Source organism: Carassius auratus, chromosome 30 (assembly GCF_003368295.1).
Source record: "Carassius auratus strain Wakin chromosome 30, ASM336829v1, whole genome shotgun sequence".
NCBI classification, from domain to species: domain Eukaryota; kingdom Metazoa; phylum Chordata; class Actinopteri; order Cypriniformes; family Cyprinidae; genus Carassius; species Carassius auratus.
Window position 1 is genome coordinate 9,442,788 of NC_039272.1, and position 19,161 is coordinate 9,461,948.

General features: G+C 38.2%; 1 protein-coding gene across 1 annotated transcript; it reads right to left on the bottom strand.

Annotated features, from left to right (window-relative positions):
- Positions 1 to 3,511: 3,511 nt before the first annotated feature.
- On the bottom strand, positions 3,512 to 19,073 carry snx18a (sorting nexin 18a). Its single transcript, XM_026211190.1, has 2 exons — positions 17,314 to 19,073; positions 3,512 to 5,131 (listed from the first exon to the last, which is right to left on the bottom strand). Exons 1-2 carry the CDS (start codon positions 18,776 to 18,778, stop codon positions 4,878 to 4,880), a joined length of 1,719 nt encoding a protein of 572 aa, XP_026066975.1. The 5' UTR covers positions 18,779 to 19,073; the 3' UTR covers positions 3,512 to 4,877.
- Between the last annotated feature and the right edge of the window lie 88 nt (positions 19,074 to 19,161).

Consider the following 19,161-nt stretch of genomic DNA (forward strand, 5'->3'; position numbering starts at 1 on the left):
TGCAACTCTCAGAGCCTTGTGACTTGCTTCAGCATTTCTCTCTGTTTTTTGAGTGCTAATGCTAAGGATGATAATAATGGGATATTTAAAAAATAAAATACTGCTATTATTTACTCACTTTTTTATGTTGGTGGAATGCAAAACATTGAAAGTAAATTAAACGAAAAAGCATCGTAAGCCTAAATTGATCATAGCTCCATTGGTTTAAATATAGGTCTGCGATGTACATAAAGCTTATGATGCTTTTGGGAAACACAGCCCTGTTCTCTATGGCTTCAGTGGAGTGTGTTCCCGTGAACACTAGTTCCTATTGGGATACAAAACAGCTCATTTTCTAATGACCTCAAAATCTCATCAGAACGTAGTATAATTTGCTGGGAATTTCTATGGTAAAAACCAAGGATGTGAACTCCTAACATTGGAATCTGAAGTCAGTCAGTGTGTGGAGTGCATGGTTTTCTGGGGTTTTCCAGTAAAGGCCATCCTGTAGGCTAGAAGAATGGTGTGGAGTCCACATGCCCTCAGCAGGTCAAGTGCACATCAAAGCCCTGTGATTGGAAACAGAAGTCCAGGCAGGTTCCTGGCACTGCTCAGGTATGCTGGGAAACATGCAATTGACCAGGAAATACTGCAGCACCTCAGTGAACTCATGCATAATTAAAGATCAGCAGCACTTCTTGTCAGGAAAATCTATGGAGAAAAGGGACATGTATTTTGATACATTTCAATCACCTTTATTTTTTTATTTTCCAACATTTAATGATGGAATCATTGTTTCTTTATCTTTTTATCATTATTTATTATTACCAAGTCTAATTCAAAAATTGTGAATAAAATGTAAAAGTTTACATTTAGATTTTACAGCATTTTTTTCTCATTTCTGAAAGATTATGTGATACTGAAGACTAGAGAAACAGCTGCCGAAAATACTGATTTTGATGGGAATATATTACTTTAATATATATTAAAATAGAAATAGCTAATTTTGAATAGTTATAATATTTAACATTATTACTGTATTTTTTATCAAATAAATACAGTACAGGCAAGATGGATTTCAAAAACATTATTATCAAACTCAAAATCTTTGAATGGCAGTACAGTTCATATGTATTCCTTTTTAATATCACTTAAGAGTATATTCCTTTACACTATATTTATATTTATTTATTTTCCCCTTTTGTTTGCTGGCTTTCTTACTATGTAAAACTGGCATAAAGTGAAAGTGAAAGTGAAAGTGAAGTGACATTCAGCCAAGTATGGTGACCCATACTCAGAATTTGTGCTCTGCATTTAACCCATCCGAAATGCACACACACAGAGCAGTGAACACACACACACACTGTGAGCACACACCCGGAGCAGTGGGCAGCCATTTATGCTGCGGCGCCCGGGGAGCAGTTGGGGGTTCGATGCCTTGCTCAAGGGCACCTAAGTCGTGGTATTGAAGGTGGAGAGAGAACTGTTCATGCACTCCCCCCACCCACAATTCCGTCCGGCTCGAGACTAGAACTCACAACCCTTCGATTGGGAGTCCAACCCTCTAACCATTAGGCCACGACTTCCCCCATTTGTAAAAGTACAAATATCTCCAAAAATGATATAAGACAACAACACAGTTGTTTTTCTGCAGTTAGGTCAACGTTCTGAGCCATTATAAAGCCACTCATGTCCTCGTGGTAATATGATAAACATATCAGCCATGTAACAAGGAACAGCATTCACTGTTTGTGTGTTTCTCAAATAGTGTTTGATACAGTCCAGCATCAGAAACAGAGAAAACCTTTTGCCAGTTAGACATACTCAGTGAGCTGCTATGACTGAAATGTTCTTCAATTATTAGGGAGGAATTTGAATTTTGTTTTCAGATGCGTTTTCCTTCTGGCTCATGGTTGCAGCAGAAGCATTCCTCAAGAGGGTGGACCTGAAATTGAGTTTAATATGTGAAAGATTCTCAGGACTCCAGTTTGGTTGTTACAAAAACTGAAAACTCACGCATTACTAGTGGTACCAATGACCCGATCACAGAGGTTCTAAAATCTGAATAAAAATGGAAATTTAAATAAAATATTAAAATGAATAAAATATACATTAATGTTCTAATAATTCTCTCTTTCTCTCTCTTTATATATATTTTATGGGGAACAGCTATTATGATGATTCATTAATTATTTATTTAACATTTTACATTGGATTGAATTTAAAGTGAATGTGGTATTTTTGAAATGTACTGAAACCATACACTTTGATATCAACCCTTCAATGGCTCTGCTGGGAAGGACTTGTGTTCCTGCTGTTGCAAACATCTGGAATGCCATTGAAAGCATTCTGGCACCCACAGCGCTGCATGCCTTGTGCTCTGGCAAGTGTTCAATATGTGCATTCATTTTGTTACACTAGATGTGCCTAACGGCGTAGTCACGTGCTTACACAGCAGATGCGCTCGCACTGAGAAATGCTGGGTGACGTAGCCTAAACAGGAAAAGGCAGAGACATTATTTCATCCAAACTGTTTCCGAGTTTGGACCGGTAAGAAAACAATGAGAGAAAATGGTAAAAATCACATGAAATGACCTAACTGGGGGACATTTACTGCATTCCTAAGCATCACACCATTGTGTTTGATAAGCTTGAATAATACAGTATTGTAAAATAAAGCAAATCATTCATGCGTCTGGACGAGCTTGATACTGATGTTTTGGATCAATGTGTAATTTTTATCTCAGAAATCTCAAAAACCTCCAGTAAAATGAGGACTTTGAGACAGGAGAGCCCATGGCTGGCATTAGTAGGCTTGCTTGGCACACCTCCCGGAGACCCGTCCCGCTGAAAGCCAGTGCTGAGGAAAGCGGCTGTGCCCGGGCCAACTAGAAGAGCAGGCAGGTCTGGCAAACAGACTGCGTTCCCACGGCTTGGCCTTGAAAAAGTGAACACTCCTCTCATTACCACATCACCAACCCGAAAAATCACTCGTAAGTGACAGCAATCACCTTAATATTGTTACCGACTAATACTAGAAAAAGCATCAAATGAGTAGATGGTAAATAGACCATTAAGTCCACGAAGTGCCTAAATCCAATAGAGTTTGTAAAAATAATGCCATTACCGTATTTTCCGGAATACAAGTCACACTTTTTTCATAGTTTGGCTGGTCCTGCGACGTAAAGTCAGGAGCGACTTATTTATCAAAATTAATTTGACATGAACCAAGAGAAAACATTACCGTCTACAGCCGCGAGAGGGCGCTCTATGCTGGTCTGTGTTCCTGTAGTCTAGACTGAGTGGGATAGAGCGCCCTCTCGCGGCTGGAGATGGTAATGTTTTCTCTTGGTTCATGGTTTTAAACAAATGCGACTTATAGTTCAGTGCAACTTATATATGTTTTTTTCCTCATCATGACGTATTTTTGGACTGATGCGACTTATACTCAGGTGCGACTTATAGTCCGAAAAATTCGGTATATTATAAATATCTCACTCCCATCATGAGTGGCAAACAGGATTTAAAGTGATCAGTGTTGAGAATGTTCTTTATTGCGGATGCAAATGAACAATCACATGTGTCTATCATTATTATCATCATGTACATGGTGAAAATATCTCTTCAGCCAAACCTCATGATAGTGTTGACAAACATCTGCACCCATTTTCACATTTCATGCAGCAACACCAGTAAGAAGATGCATTTTAAAAGCTTTCCTCCATCCTTCTACACAACACTCACGTTTGCACTGAAACTGCGTCATTATTGGTCATATATATACTGAATAAATCAGGAAAAGAGAAAAAAAAACATGCTCTTTTAGGAAAACTGTTTGAAATGCCTAGCTCAAAACACATACAATACAAAAATATATTCAGTGCTACAAGCAGTTAGATGAGCAGTTTATTTGGAATCTTTAACAATTCAGGACATCTAGGTGTGGTTTATCCTGCACAACGAGAAGTAAAAACGCGCAGAAGAAAATAAACTAGATTCTCTGAGCACCTTGGGACCATTAGTTTTGAGTATTATATATGAAAAAATTGTGTCCAAAATGAACTCTTGTTATCCTGAGTGTGTTGTGCTTCCTGTTTTCATCACATTTTAACATTTTTTTAGACTCCTGCTCAATTGTCTTCAAGTGTCGGCAGGTGATCTGACAACGGCTACTATTTTTTCTCTCAAATGCACATTCTGTTTTGCACTGGAACCAAAATATCAAGGGGAGGGGAAGGGGAAATAAAACAGACGGGATACCAAATTTGGGCATTATGTCCAGCTACTCCCACGCTTATCTCCAAACATGAGCCAGCTACTCCTTTGCCTGCCATTTTAAGCAGACGTGACATTTGTATAAGATATAATAAAATCAAACTTCGTAAAAACAAATCTCAGAATAAGAACAATATATAGTTATTTTTAAGAAATGATTAAAATACCAACGAGACAAGATTGGAAGGCACAACAGTGAAGACAGCGTATCTGTTGGGTCTGTAAACATCTAAGAACGGCTAAGAGGGTCTAGAGGGTCTAGGGTCTTTCAAAGGTGCCAATGAGGAGCCACGCAAGCTCCTCGAGTCATATCAATATCTCATTCATCCATGTGAAGAACATGTTTAAAATATGACATTAGTAGCAGAATCGAAGACATTCGACACTCTGTTCTCATGTCTGTTTTCCTCGTTAGTTTCCCAGAGGAAAACACAGTCCAAACTCACTATATACTTGCCCCAAACAATCTTCAGTTCCCTATAATGGACGTGTATTGTATGGGGATAGAGTTCATACATTTTAGACTCTTGGTTTGTCGTATATTGCTAGGGGCTGGCTAATTTGCGCCTGGCTCTCTGCCAGGCAAGGTGAAGCTCTGTTGATCCCATCTGAACAGGGTTCATTTAGGCATCGTCATACTTCTGCAGAGCCTCCTCCAGCTTGCCTGTGATCTTCTGGAAGAAGCTGATCTGCTGCTGTAGGTAATGTTGCATCTGGGACTTGAAGTCCCGCACTCGCGTCTGATGGAAGTGCTGGATCTCAGCCAGTGTGGCGAAAGAGATGATGTTGCAGCGTTCCCTGATCCCATCTGCCTGCTGGCCCTCCATCTTCCCTTCCTCTACATGCTTCTGGCTCTCCTTCACCTTCGTCAGGGCACCTGTGAAGAGAGCGGAACCAGGATGAGATTAAATATCGACTCCGATTCAATCAAGGGGAAAGTTAGGATAAATGGCTCAAGGTTATGATCGTCTGTACTTCTGCATGACTGTGAAGAGACCATGATGTCACATTTTTGATACATTTATTAATTTACTATTTAATCACTGGCATGTTTGTAGACTAGGTGTTTTCATAGTTTGGGAAAGTATAAGACCACATCAAGTTACGTATATAGACCTTCCTGATGAAGAACTTGACACGGTCTATTTCATTTCTTCTTGTCTTTGCTCCAATTGCTTATTATTAGGTTTATTCTTATTTATTGTTTACTTTAATAAATGCTTTGCTATAGCCAGCACACTTCATTCTAACACAGTACAAAAAAGAAAAAGAAAAAAAGGAAACACTGATTTCACTGAAGCTGCTGCTACTGAACATATGTTTGAACTGAACGCTGGTTTAAAATCTGTTGTTCCAGATCTTGTGTTTTCTTCAAGGGGAAGTGAAATGAATGAGTAATGTGCAATGTGAAATCTGCATCAAGCCCTGCCATTATTGCAAAAGAGTCTTGCAAACTCTTTGAACGTGGAAGTTACATGAAATGCAGTAAAATCATGTTTTCATGTTAAGAAAGCTTGACTGTACCAGATTGGTAACATTTTTGCAGCATCAGCAACAGACAGGGCTGCTTTTTTCTTACTGGAAATGACTTAGCAGAGTGAAAAACACTTGCGAAAGTGCGGCCTAAAGAAGGAAAAAGAGAAGTGTTTATCATTAGCATATACAATATAATAATGTACTTTAAGTCGGTCATTATCGGAAATCAAACCCAGACAGGATGAGAAGGTCACTTTAAGGGTGTTTATTTTGCTATAGTGACCAACTGACTGTACCTCATCATGTACATGGCTTCTCAGTAATTAAAAAATATGCAATCAGGGAATATTGATTAGAGAAAGGAAAGAGCTTGCAGGGTGATATGAGAGATGTGAAACTAGCTGTGCAATGCAAGTCGACAATTTCATTCTATAAAGATGTTTGACTGCAGAATGCCATGATTAACCCTTCACAGTCGAGTATCACAGATAATATGTTAATTCACACAGTGAACGCGATTTCACAAAATACAACATGCTCCTGGATCAACATCCCAAACAACCAATCACATTTGAGGGATACATTTACAGGAACTGTTTGTTTTAGGGTTGCAACAAGGGTAATTTAGCTATCATTTCCGACTGATTTTTGGGATAAATTATGGGTAGATTTAGGTTTAGGGTTAGGGATAGGTCTATGATTTTGGACATTAATGTACTGATCCAGGAACATGACTTGGCAAAATCACGACGACCAATTTCTATGTATAATATAACTATATATAGCAAAATGCTCAAAACAAATAGTAAAATGACTACGGGACTGACCGTGCTAAAACTTCCCACAATATCAGTAAACTTCAAAGACGTCACTTTTTCCAGCCTAGTTCACATTGCACTGATGGGAAATGAAAATGAACTATTTAGTGTCACTTTTAGAGTTACTTGACATGATAACAGTCATAGTCATCAAACAGGATCTTCAACCTCATAAGTAAAGAGAAGTGCGTCTAACTGGAAGGAAGAACCATTACTGCTGCTTTGAGTGTAGAAATGCTGATGAGAATAACTGTATATTGGTGAAATAGCAGATGTTAAGTAAATAGTTAAAAATACTGTACACTTCAGGGGTAAGTGGGATAGTAAAAAAACTACTTTTATTCAGCAAGGATGTATAAAATTGATCACTGAAAGATGATTTCTGAAAGATTATGTGATCATTAGAGACTAAAGACTTGGGTAATGGCTGCTGAAAATTCACCTTTGCCATCACAGAAATACATTTTATTTTAAAATATATTCAAATAGACAGGTTATTTGAAATTGTACAAATATTTTACTGTTATGCTATCAAAAAATATTGGTAAAGTATAGAGATTTCTTTCAAAACATGAAAAAAAAAACCTTTTGAAAGGTAGTGTGTATTTTGTTTGTCTTTGGGAATGAAGATGTCCCGACCCCTCACTCAGGCAGGCAGTCAGGGTTCCTGTTTTACTCATGTCAGAAATACTGTTTTTACTTGAGAAAGTGGCTTTGTTGGTGGCTTCAACAGTAACACATCATTTCTGAAGCAAGTGTATTAATAAAAAACTACGAAGACAAAAACTAGAAGTGAAACTAGAATAAAAATAAAAATGGAGAGTTTACAAAAAAAAAAAAAAAAAAAAAAAAAAAAAATTGAAACGAAACCATAAAAAGTGCAAACTGTGACTTTTTAGGAAGGGACGGTCTGATGCAGCGGAATCAGAAATGCTCTGATAAAAAAAACAAAAAAACCTACTCTAAAATTACAGAAATTGTTCCAGTTATTTAAATTCAAATAAAGGTATAGATTCTAACTATATCTTATGATCTGTCATGATATAATCATTTACTTTAAAAGCTGTGTGTATCAGTGGAGTATGGAGCACAGATGGCTGACTTCCCTCCTCAGTGAGAAGAAACATTCAAGACATTCCCAAACATCCCATCCCCCCAAACTCCACACATTCTGCCTTCTGGCCAAAGAAGCCTTCACTTCAGTGTAACCCAGATCCCTGAAATTCCTCAAACACACACACACACAAGCATACTGACTCACACAAATGCCGTTCAAAAGAGCACAAAGAGAAAGACAAGTGCATTTCAAGGAAGACAAGATTCAGGTCAAAGATGAAAGACAGTAATACAGTAAAAACATTCATTTTACATGTGAAATGTTCTCTTTATAATCTCTTTACTAATTATGTTTCTTTTTAAGGAATCGAATGCATTCAGTTATTTTTGCATCACTTTTTTTTCCACTACTATCTGACTGAGACCATCTTTTTCCTTGAGAGTGGAAACACTAGTCTCCTGCAGACATTATTTACACAGGACTGTGTTGGTTTTGCTGTGGACAAGGATTTTTTTTTTTTTTTCTACTTTTACATGCAACAAGTGTATTTACACAGGAACCACACCTAAATGTCACGTTGTTGACAATTAAGATTAAAGTCATAATGGAACAGAAGTAGAGACAGATATTTTCTTCCATATTCTGATGTACATTAGATTAAAACTGGTTATCAAAAAAGGAACAAAAAAGGTCAGCAGGGACTTTTTTCTTATCATTACAGTTGTTTTATTGGGGATTTTAAGATGTGGCTGCTGCACTCAAAAATGAAGGCAAGCTTGCAGTCGTTTGTATTGGAGCGGGGTTTAAGTTAACTCAATTCTTTCTAGTTTCTGAATAAGACTGAGTTTAAGACATCTTAATTAAACATGCAAGCCCAATACATTTTTTTGAAAATGAAAAATATACATGTATACATGTTCACAGTAAGATCAATAACATGCATTTAATAAATATGGCAAATTTTAATTTCTTTAAAGGGGACCTATTATGCTTTTTCACCATTTTAGTCATTAGTGTCAGGGGTGTGCAGAGGTGAACTGGTGTTCTGAAATGAGGAGGCAATTATTATTATTTTTTAGGGCTGTCAAAAATAGTGCGTTAACGACGTTAATTAGTTGTTTGTCGTTAATTACGTCAAATTTTTTAACGCATTTCACGCATGCGCAGTGTGACAAATTATTCAGGTTAGGAAAGTCTCGTCGATCTCTGAATTCTCAAGATAGTAAAAAACATCGGCGAGCGTCACGACGAAAACACAGAAGAAGCTTAAGGTTTTACCCCAGTTACTCTCAAATACATTCATGCCAAGCTCGATAAACAGAGACGACTTTGGTAGTTGATACGCTGGAGCTTCTTCCTGTTATAGTGTCCTGTGTTTCACACTGCGCATGCGCAGAATGCCTACATGCAATCCAGCGAATATTACAGCTGTTTGGAAAAGCATATGCATTTTTACTTGGTTTTACTAGCACTTGAAGCCTTCAGAACGTGAAAATATCGATCCTAAAGTATTGTGGCAGAGCAAATGAACACCTCCCAAAAACAAGAGTGCCCAGAGTGCTGCTTATGTGATGGTGGAGCATGTTTGTGTTTCTCTATGCATAATTTCATAGATATGTGGCTATATTTAACCACTGGTTCACCTAAAACTCTTACACTATCTGTAGTTCAATGGCATGGTTTGATATAGTGCTCAGGTAAATTTGATCCAAGTAAAAGTTAAACTTTTGAAATTCAGAAAAAAAAGAACCACATATTGATGAATCAATACATGAAATGTATGTATCTGTGTCCAGTTATTTATCTTTTGGTATGCATTTCAGGAAAAAAAATGGTTAGGATTCAGGTGTAATTGCAAATAGTGATTAATCATGATTAATCCACTGAAAATTCTGATTAATTTGATTAAAAATTTTAATCATTTGACAGCCCTATTATTTTTCTTTCCAAATGTAAATTCATTGCCCAGTAACATTTTCTTTGTTAAATAAACATTACTTACACTATCAGAAAAAGGAAAAAATATATATTTATATTCTTACATTAACAATGTAATGAATATTCTATTTATTAAAGTCATGTATGTATCTCATAGGGCATTCTACATTTAACCCGCCACCAAACCCACAGCACTTAGAGGTCTCTATTTTAAGTCTATGGGCCGAAGGGAGGCAAGCCTCCGCTGTAACTTTACCTGTGGGTGTCGCTGTTGGGGACTGTTACTTCATAATGTTATATTAAGTAACATTTGAATTGTTTTATTTCTTTAGTATCAACCACTTTCTCATTCAATTTTTTGAGGAGACACTACCTCCCTTGCGTCCTCAGAGGAAATGCCCCTGGTCAGTGTGTATGGTTAGGCATAAAAAAGTCAATTGCTGGTGGGTGGGGAGGGGTTGTGGTTAGAATGCTTGATTGAGTGCATCAGACAAGATGATGAAGAAGACATGCTGCTGTAGCATCAGGTTTTCGCAATGTTATTACACATGCACCTGAATTATTATGTATATAAATATGTATGTTACAATTATGAAAATGTTTTTAGAATAAATTACTGACAGTACAATACTGGACAATGATGCAATCTGCACAATTTACACTTCAATTATGAGACTACAGTGTTTCCCATATATTGAGTGTATATCACAGCTTTTCTGAAGGAAACCGACTGGCTTCAGAAAACTGGATGTCATTTCATCATGCATGTAATGTCTGAAAAAGCAGCATTTGAGAGTGGAAAAAAATATTTCTCTCCCAGAAAGATGCATAACATAACATAACATATACATATATATATATATATATATTAGGGGTGTAACGGTTCACAAAATTCACGGTTCGGTTCGATACGATACACTGATGTCACGGTTCGGTTCGGTTCGGTTCGATACGTTTTAGATACAGCAAAATGTAAAAACATCTCAACTTTTCAGAATGCCGCAAGCGCACCGCGGGTCATGTGACAAGAACTAACCAATCAGCTTCATCCTTTCCCGTAACAACGTTGAGAGCTCAGCCAAGATGAAGGATCAGCTGATCATAGTTGTATATGGATTGCAATTTTGAAATAAATTTAGTAGCAGAGCTACTGCAAGCGATTTTTAGAGCTGCAAATCCATTTATCCTTCGCTGAAATTTCCGCGTCTCATGGAGAGAGCACGTCATTGTTGCTTAGCAAAGACAGACGCCTCATGAGCGCTTCTGCCCGAGCGCTTTGGAAAGGAGGAGAAAGACGCGCTTAGCGTTTTCCATGCGTTTTTAGGCACGATATGTGAACGGCCCCTAAGGCGCTCGCTCACTCAGCACGCGCTGAAGGCTCGTTGCAAAATGTCGAATGCCTTTAACAGACCAGAAATATAAGATCCTAAAATAACCAACAGGTCTGGTGTTTGGGTTGGATTCCCTGTAAGCTATAGTTTCTAAATGCTGCAGGGATAGTTTGCTGCGTGCATGTTTCTCCTTTTTTTCGTCTTTTCCCAGATAGTACTGACGCATATATCCCAGATATTCCCGCTGGTGTTTTTTTTTTTTTTTTTTTTTTATTCCCGCTGGTGTACCCTGTCATGTTGCAGATGCGACATACCGTTGTTTTTTTATCCACCACTCTCTTGCCATCACCATTATAGCTTAAAGGGAATCCAAAGTGCACCCAAACACCAGACCTGTTGGTTATTGGAGGATCTTCTCATTTCTAGTCTGTTCAACGCATTGGCTATTTTGCAACGAGCCTTCAGCACGTACTGAGTGAGCGAGCGCCTGCTGAGTAGCCTAACATAAACATTTAAGATGGTGTTTTTTTCTTCTTCGGGAGTGTCAGGGGCGTTGCCTGTTACGTTGTTTGGGTTATTGGGCTACCTTGTTGAACGCATATCATTATATTTCTCTCTCTCTCTCTCTTTTTTTTTTTTTTTCAAATATAATTAATTACTCCAACGGACCGTTCGGTATACATAATGCGTACCGCGTACCGAACCGAAAGCGTCGTACCGAACGGTTCAATACGAATACGCGTATCGTTACACCCCTAATATATATATATATATATATATATATATTATGTTATGTGTATATGTTATGCATTTTTCTGGGAGAGAAATATTTTTTATCAATTATTTAGAGATACTTTTGATTATTAAAATTTAATTAAAATGGATTCCAGAAAATTTATGAAAAACTGAATTTGCCAAAAAATAAAATAAAATTCGAGAGGAAAAAAAAATTATATTAATTTTTTTCTAAAACTCTAACACAAAAGCAACATGGCATCCCCAGACCATGTCCAGAGGTGGAGTGGAGACCCCTTATCTGACATCTTACAGATTACACAACTAACTAACACCTCAGTTAATAATAGTACATACTAAAAATAGGATACATTAACATTATTCAAGCCACCAAAACATGTTTTCTCAATCAAGGCTTTAGTTTGAGTACATTTATTGCTAACAATCATGTATTAAAATAGCCTTTAGTAGGTGGAATATCAAACATAAGAGCTACTACAAGGCTGCAGCACAAACCAGTTGTATGGAAACAGTCTGAGAAAGGACGAGACACACGTGGGAAGCTGCGCTCGACTGGGCCGCTATAAAGCCTGCTGCCGCAGAACCTCTTCAGGCATTACGTAATAGGTACTATTACACAACACAATCCTGCCGTTGAACTGAGACCAGAGAACAAGTCCCATACTGATTCCCGACCATATTACCCTGACATGGATCATGACATTTGACACAGGACTTTGGTTGGATGATAACACAGGTTGCTGGTTATATATTCCAGCCTTACAAACAAAGAAATCATTTGGCTTTTCAAACAAATGAGAAGGCAAATGCAGAACTCACTGGCAAAGGTGAGTGAGAGCAAGTCCAATTTGCTTTGGAACTGCACCATTATATTCATGGGTATTATGAGGATAATACAAAAGTCATCAGCTGTGAATTACAAGGCATTTGCCAGAATTGAGACCAATGAATTTCAGCTTTGAGCCCATTTCAGAAGCTGCTGCTTCTTCTTTGGTGGCTGACGCTAATCATTATCTTCCTGATAAACAGCAGAGACAGTGAAGGCTTAAAGTAGCAATTAGGTTCTTTCCCTCACGGTTGATGGATTAATATGGTCGTTCACTCCAATATTAATGTTTTGTCATCAGCTACTCACACTCATGCCATTCCCAACCCTGCATAATTTTTTCTTCCTTCAGTGAAACACAAGAGAAAATACTAGGCAGAATATTCCAGCTGCTCTTTGTCATACAAAGAGATAAAACCAATACTTGTATTCAGCATAATGAATTAAACTGACCAAAGTGACCGTGCAGACTTTTGACATTGCTACAATACTATAGTCAAATGTTTTAAACTTTCAAAGAATCCAAAAAAAAAAAAAAAAAAAAAAAAACTATCAGTTTCTACCCAAATATTACATACTACTTCTAACAATAAATATTTATTTAACAGCATATTGATGGCTGCTGAAAATCTAGCTTTGCCATCATATTCAATTACATTTATTTAAAACATTCAAATAGAAAACAGTTATTTTAAATTATTATATTTAAATTCAATTACAAAAAAAAAATTAGCCTTGGTGGGCATAAAAGACTTATTTAAAAAATATTTCAGTCATGACATGTCTTGGGATAGGCCTAGATTGTAAAATCTTTATATAAAAAAATGGTCTTGGTGGACTAGATCAGCTAATGCTTGGATCAAAAAATTAAAAGGAAACATATTGCTGCTGCTAGACAGAGGAAGATCCCTAAAGCAGATAGGCAGGTGGTGCTGGGGAGGTGGTGGCTTAGATGAGGACCCACACTGCCTGCAGACAGTATTTATCCAATACGTCCTGGTTAGGGAAACAGTAATGAGTAAGTGAATCCAATTGGCTGGGAACACTGAAATGAACGAACCAATTAGAACACAAATAGAGTTTCATGGCTGAACTGTTCATTTTTTTAATCGTGCTCAACGTGAATTTATGTCATTTTAAAAAAAGAGAAGTCTTTTTGTCCTTTCAAGCAAAAAAGGTTGGGTAGATAATGACATCATTTTCAGTTTAAACTCACTTGTTTTTGATGGGAAAATGACTTAAATGTGCAGGAAGCTTCTGTCTTACACTAAAGCTACATTTTGGCTTCAGAAGACTTGGAAGAAAGCACACTTTAGAAAATCTTGTGTTTCATGAAAGAGAGGAAAAGCTGAGAAGGTAAATTATGCTGAAAGAGGGTCTTTCCAGACTTAACCTCAAGAGATAATGGTAGACATTGCTACAACACAATGAACACTCAAAATGTGTCAAACAGGCAACAGGTTTCAGCTATAGCCTTGCTGTGTGTGGTTGAGGGTCTATGCAAAATGCTAACTTCCCCACTTATACTAACCACATCACATCACATCTGAGTCAATATTTCCTCTCATTGTCAAAAGAAACACGTACATCAATGCACGTCACAGAGAAGCAACGAAAAAAAAGGATCCCATTAATATCAACGTCAGTATGTTCACTAATGGCTCTCTAGTACCTTCAATTTCATTGCTAATGGAGGTTCTATAGTGACGCAAATCAATACATGCTGTGCTCATGTGTATTTTATCTAAAAAAAAAAAGAAAATGTATCATTTATCCCCGTGGACATTATTAATGCCTTGAAATTTGATAATCTCACACACAAAAAAAAATCACCAAAAGCATAATATTATATTAACACAGGTAGTGTTGTCAAAAGACCCGTTACTTCGGTACCAAGTCGGTACTAAACAATTTTAAATATGACGGTACCAGGTTTCTTTAAGTACCAGTAGTACCGAGGTCCTGTTCAAACCCGGTTCAGCGCTACGATTTCTGCGAAGCAGAAAACGAGGACAGAATCTTAAAATCTAGTCATGAAAATGAAACGTACATTTTAATATGGACAGTCATGGAATTGTCAAAGTTAGCATAAATTGATCAAATCAAATCTCCATATGGACCAGTATCTGTAAATGTTAAGCCGCAAAAGTTGTTTGAAATATGAATCCGTGGTCTGCGTGTCTCTGTGTGGCAATGAATGGCAGAGACGTGCGGGTTTGTTTACTACATAGACTGAAGCGCATGACGCTTGCATTAATTTCAGCATCTGAGCTTCAGAGTTCTCTCTCCATCAAGCGATCTGAACTTTTCAGTTCATCTCAATGGACGCACAGCACACCTGTATTTGATGCTCATTTCATTGGCTGGCGCCATTACTATTTTTTTTTTTACAGAAACCCTCAATGACCAAAAATATCTTAAGCATCACCACCAGTCTTAAGTTCAGTTAAAATGACAAATAATGCATTCATTAGGCCTAAAAGTAAATTTTTTATAAAGGCATTGTGCTAGAAATATTACTATTATTTAGTAAAATGTATGTGATACTGCTACTACTGTTGAAAAAATGTATAAAACTTTATTTTTTAAAGAAATAAATAACAATATTTCTTCCATGTTTTAATTTTAATAGCAAATCCCCTTTATTTACAAAAAATAAAATGTGTTTAAATTTCATAAATTAAAAGACAAATTAAATTTGGGTGAAACTTGTTTACTGTTTTTCATAATTATATAACTTGTAGAAAAACTTATAAGTATAAGAAGTATAAAGAATGGCATTGGTTTTATTTTTAGTGCTAAAACATTTTTTTTTTTTAATTAGCATATTTTTGTGTTTTGCTTTGGTACCGAAATGAGATTTATTCAAAAAAGTGACAGCATTTGAGTGGGAAAACAGATGACAAATGACAGTAAGATGAAACTGCAACAAGATACAGCTATACAACCAGAGTTCAAGGCCAAAATGATCATTATAGCTTCTGAAAGCTAGATAACTGAATGTCTATGGGGACATGAGGCAGGAAGTGGTTATCATATGGACCCCACACACCCCTCAGGGGGTTTGTTTGAATGGGGTTTTGTTTGCCATTAGACATTCTAGTCACAGAGGTGATAGAAGGTGGACAGGTTTACTCATAGTTTTTTTACTGACTCATTCAAGGCATGGAATAAATGAGTTTCTTAATAACCTGTAGATTTTTGCTCAAATTAACTGTGAAATTGTGGGTGAAACAACAGATACAATGGAGAAAAGATGTAATTTTGGCCTTTATAATAATCTATAATAAGACTGTTTCTTTCATTCTAACTTTGTATGGTGACAATGACAATAAGAATTTACTCAAATACTCTACACCTTTTGGCAAATGCTCATGTATGGCATATGGGCTTCAGCAAGCAGCAAGTGACCTCAGTGCTAGACTGTCAGCTGGATCTGTCACAGACTGAGGCCTCTCTGCTGGAAGTACGACACAGCATTTCAATTTTTTCCAAAGCATTGTGCAAACACAATAGAATGATGGTGTCTACAGCACCAGTCTGTACCTCATTAAACATCTGGTTTACACATTTAACTCTCATAAAAATAAATATAGCTACATTTAGGACACTTTTTTTTTTTAAAGCTACAAGATCAAAACATTCACTACATTCCCGTAAGGAGATGGCAGACGAATACTGCCGCCCTGTAGCTCGTAGACATCTCTGTGGGCTTTGACAAAAGCACACTGTTTGTTCGTGCTGTGGTTTCGAGTTGCCACATATGTGTGGACTGTTGAAACAGCAAGAAAAACATACAAGACAATAAATATATAAATGCTAGGCTATATTCTTAATATCCTTGCTAAAAAGTACTGACCCCAAAACCCTTGAATGGTAGTACATATATATATATATATATATATATATATATATATATATATATATATATATATATATATATGTGTGTGTGTGTGTGTGTGTGTGTGTGTGTGTGTGTGTGAGATGTCTTGCCTCTGGGCTCATAAGCTTGTGACAATTTTTTTTTTTCTTATGATAGATGTGGATTTTTGTTTGGCCATTTCATGTGACTCATTAACTGCATCATGACTACTGCATGATGTAACTGCAGTGAAACTGAGAAAAGATTATAAAGAACATTTGAAATGAACATTGTCTTGACTGAAAAATGTATGTGATATCATGCGTTTTATGAGAACTACATTACAAGCAAATAGCTCCATCTTAAAAATGACTGAGACAAAAAAGGAAGTCTATCTAAATAATGATCTCAGACTGTAACTCTGCAAATGTTAATGTAATCTTCATACATATTTGAGCAGTTAATCAAACAGCTGAACGTGCGTTCGTTACACCTCCTGCACCCTCCTTATTTGTATTCAGAAGCATCATGGTTTCAGATTCCTACATGCTTTTGATCAGAATTAAAATTACTCTCATTTTCTAATGCGATCAAGGACATTATCAGCTGTTAGGTGTTAGAAATGTGTCACAATGACATCCATGTTCAAATCAATGCCATTCACTGGATGATTGCATGTGTACTGAAACTCCCCCGCCAACCTTCTTTGAACAATGCAGTACGTCAACAGTTTCAGTTTTGTCATTGTATGAGTCTAATTTACCGGCCACAGAATAAACACACAACAGCTCACCCCATGTGACTCAGCAGTCAGATGAAACCAGGACGGCCAGTGAACTCTTCAGTGCCACTTCAATTCAAACAATCAGTCAAGCAAAGCAAACATTTCTGAGAGCAGGTGACCCTGTTGTCTATCATATCCACTGATCTCAGTCTAAACACAGTTTCAAGCATATTTCTATTATAAAAACATGGTTAAATAAGTGAATGCATACCTTTCTGTACATGAATGATATCTGGGTAATTGGTAAGGTGTCCTTGGTACAGGGCTAACAAATCCATCAATGGGTCCACATCTTGTTTAGGCTGCTCCACAAAGAAGTCTCCGATAGCTTCGTAGGCTTCCCCGGTATACGCAATTGCTTGGTTCAAACCGACTGAGTATGACTGCTGGTCCATCTCGAACGCTTGGTTTAGATACTTAAAAGACAGTCCCACTTTCTGATACTCTTTCTTAAACCCGGCTATCTGCTTCCTTGCGAACTCATTGAGTGTGGCATTGACTTGGATTACGCTGTCATCCATTTTCTTGGTGAAGGCCTTGAATCCGTCAATCCTGCTTTCGACATCTTGCAGGTCAAGAGGGGCTGCTGGAGTGCTGATGGTGAGGAAGAAGTTGGCACCGACCATTTCGTCCTTCTCGGCTTTCCTCTTGCCTTGCTTCCAAGACTTCTCATCCGTGCTGGAGCAGGTGAGGAAGTGCTGGAAAACGTCACACCGGGCTAGTACAGGGTGGCTGGTCATATGATTCATCCACCATATCAACCCTCTTCTCCTTTTCGAAATGAAGTCTTCTTCGAAGCGGCCGGTGGCTTGTTTTTCAGGGATGTGCGGCACTGAAATGACAGGAAATTTCTCCACCAATCGGGCGTAGAGCCAATCGAAATGCTTATATCTTCTGTTGACCTGGTTCTGCGTGTGGGTGGGCGTCAGCTTGTAGGAAATGTAACTTTTCATGCCTTTGAATTTGGTCTGCTTGGTGGGGTCATCAATAGTGCAAGTGAACGGGTATGGGTTCTCCTGCCACTCTGGACCGTACTGACCCATCACCACGCAGATTTTATCCCCATCCTTCACAAAGCCGGACGCTTCCCCCAGCACAAACGCCTCACCGCCCGACTTCACGAAAGTGGAGAACCTGTTCAGATTTCTGCTGACCGTTGCTGAACTTTTGGCTTGCTGTGCACCTCTAGGCATGGAGGAGGTAGAGATGCTGTAGCCAGAGGGTCCGTTTCCTTCATAATTCCTATATCCTCCACCAACAACCCTTGGTTCATCAGCTACAGATGAGTGATCGTCCCAGTCATCATCCCAGTCATCATCACTGGCTGGAGTCCCTGGATGATGATGTTGTTGTTGCTGAGGTAGTGCAGGGTAGGCTGTGATGCTGGATGCTGGTGCAGTGCTGTAGCTCTCATGAGTCTGATTTTTTAAGTCAAAACCACCAGTGGGAATGTTGGCATATCGAGAGTTGTTGTTAAAAGATGAGAAGGTGTCAGTCCTCAATATCTCGACGTAGGACGCAGGCAAGAGCCCTCTCTCCCCTCTACTGTTCGACCCCTCCAGCCAGCCCTCAATGTCCTGTTCGCTGTACAGAGTTATAATCTCGTGCTCTTTCACCGATATCTCTCCTGGGTTTTCTGAATTAAAGTCATACAGTGCTCTCGCTCGCAAAGCCATATTTCCAAGCTGCGATGAATTTAAAAGCGTATAAGGTTAGCGAATCAGCAACCCAACTCCAACCCAAACTCGCTCGCTCGCTCCCTAAACTGCAATGCTGACAACAACTTGCGCGTCAGCGTCCTGTTCACACTGGTCCTACGATAACCTGACAATCAATCAACTGTCGCGCTTAAAATCCTCAGAGCATGAGCAGAAGTCATTTCTTCCTCTGTGGAGTTTACCGCCCAGAGCCCCGTTGCTGTTCGTCTGTCCCACACAGACCGCAGTGCATACTCACTCACCCACCCACATCACACCGAGCACATCAGCACAAGCAAGCAGTGCAGATAGTCGAGGGGCGGAGCTGGGAGCTGAGCACAAGGCAGCACGAATCAAACCAA

Coding starts and splice junctions, on each gene's coding strand:
- snx18a (XM_026211190.1), bottom strand. CDS start 18,778: ATGGCTTTGCGAGCGAGAGCACTGTATGACTTTAATTCAGAAAACCCA. Junction 5,132..17,313: donor TATCATTCATGTACAGAAAG/GTATGCATTCAC, acceptor CTCTCTTCACAG/GTGCCCTGACGAAGGTGAAG.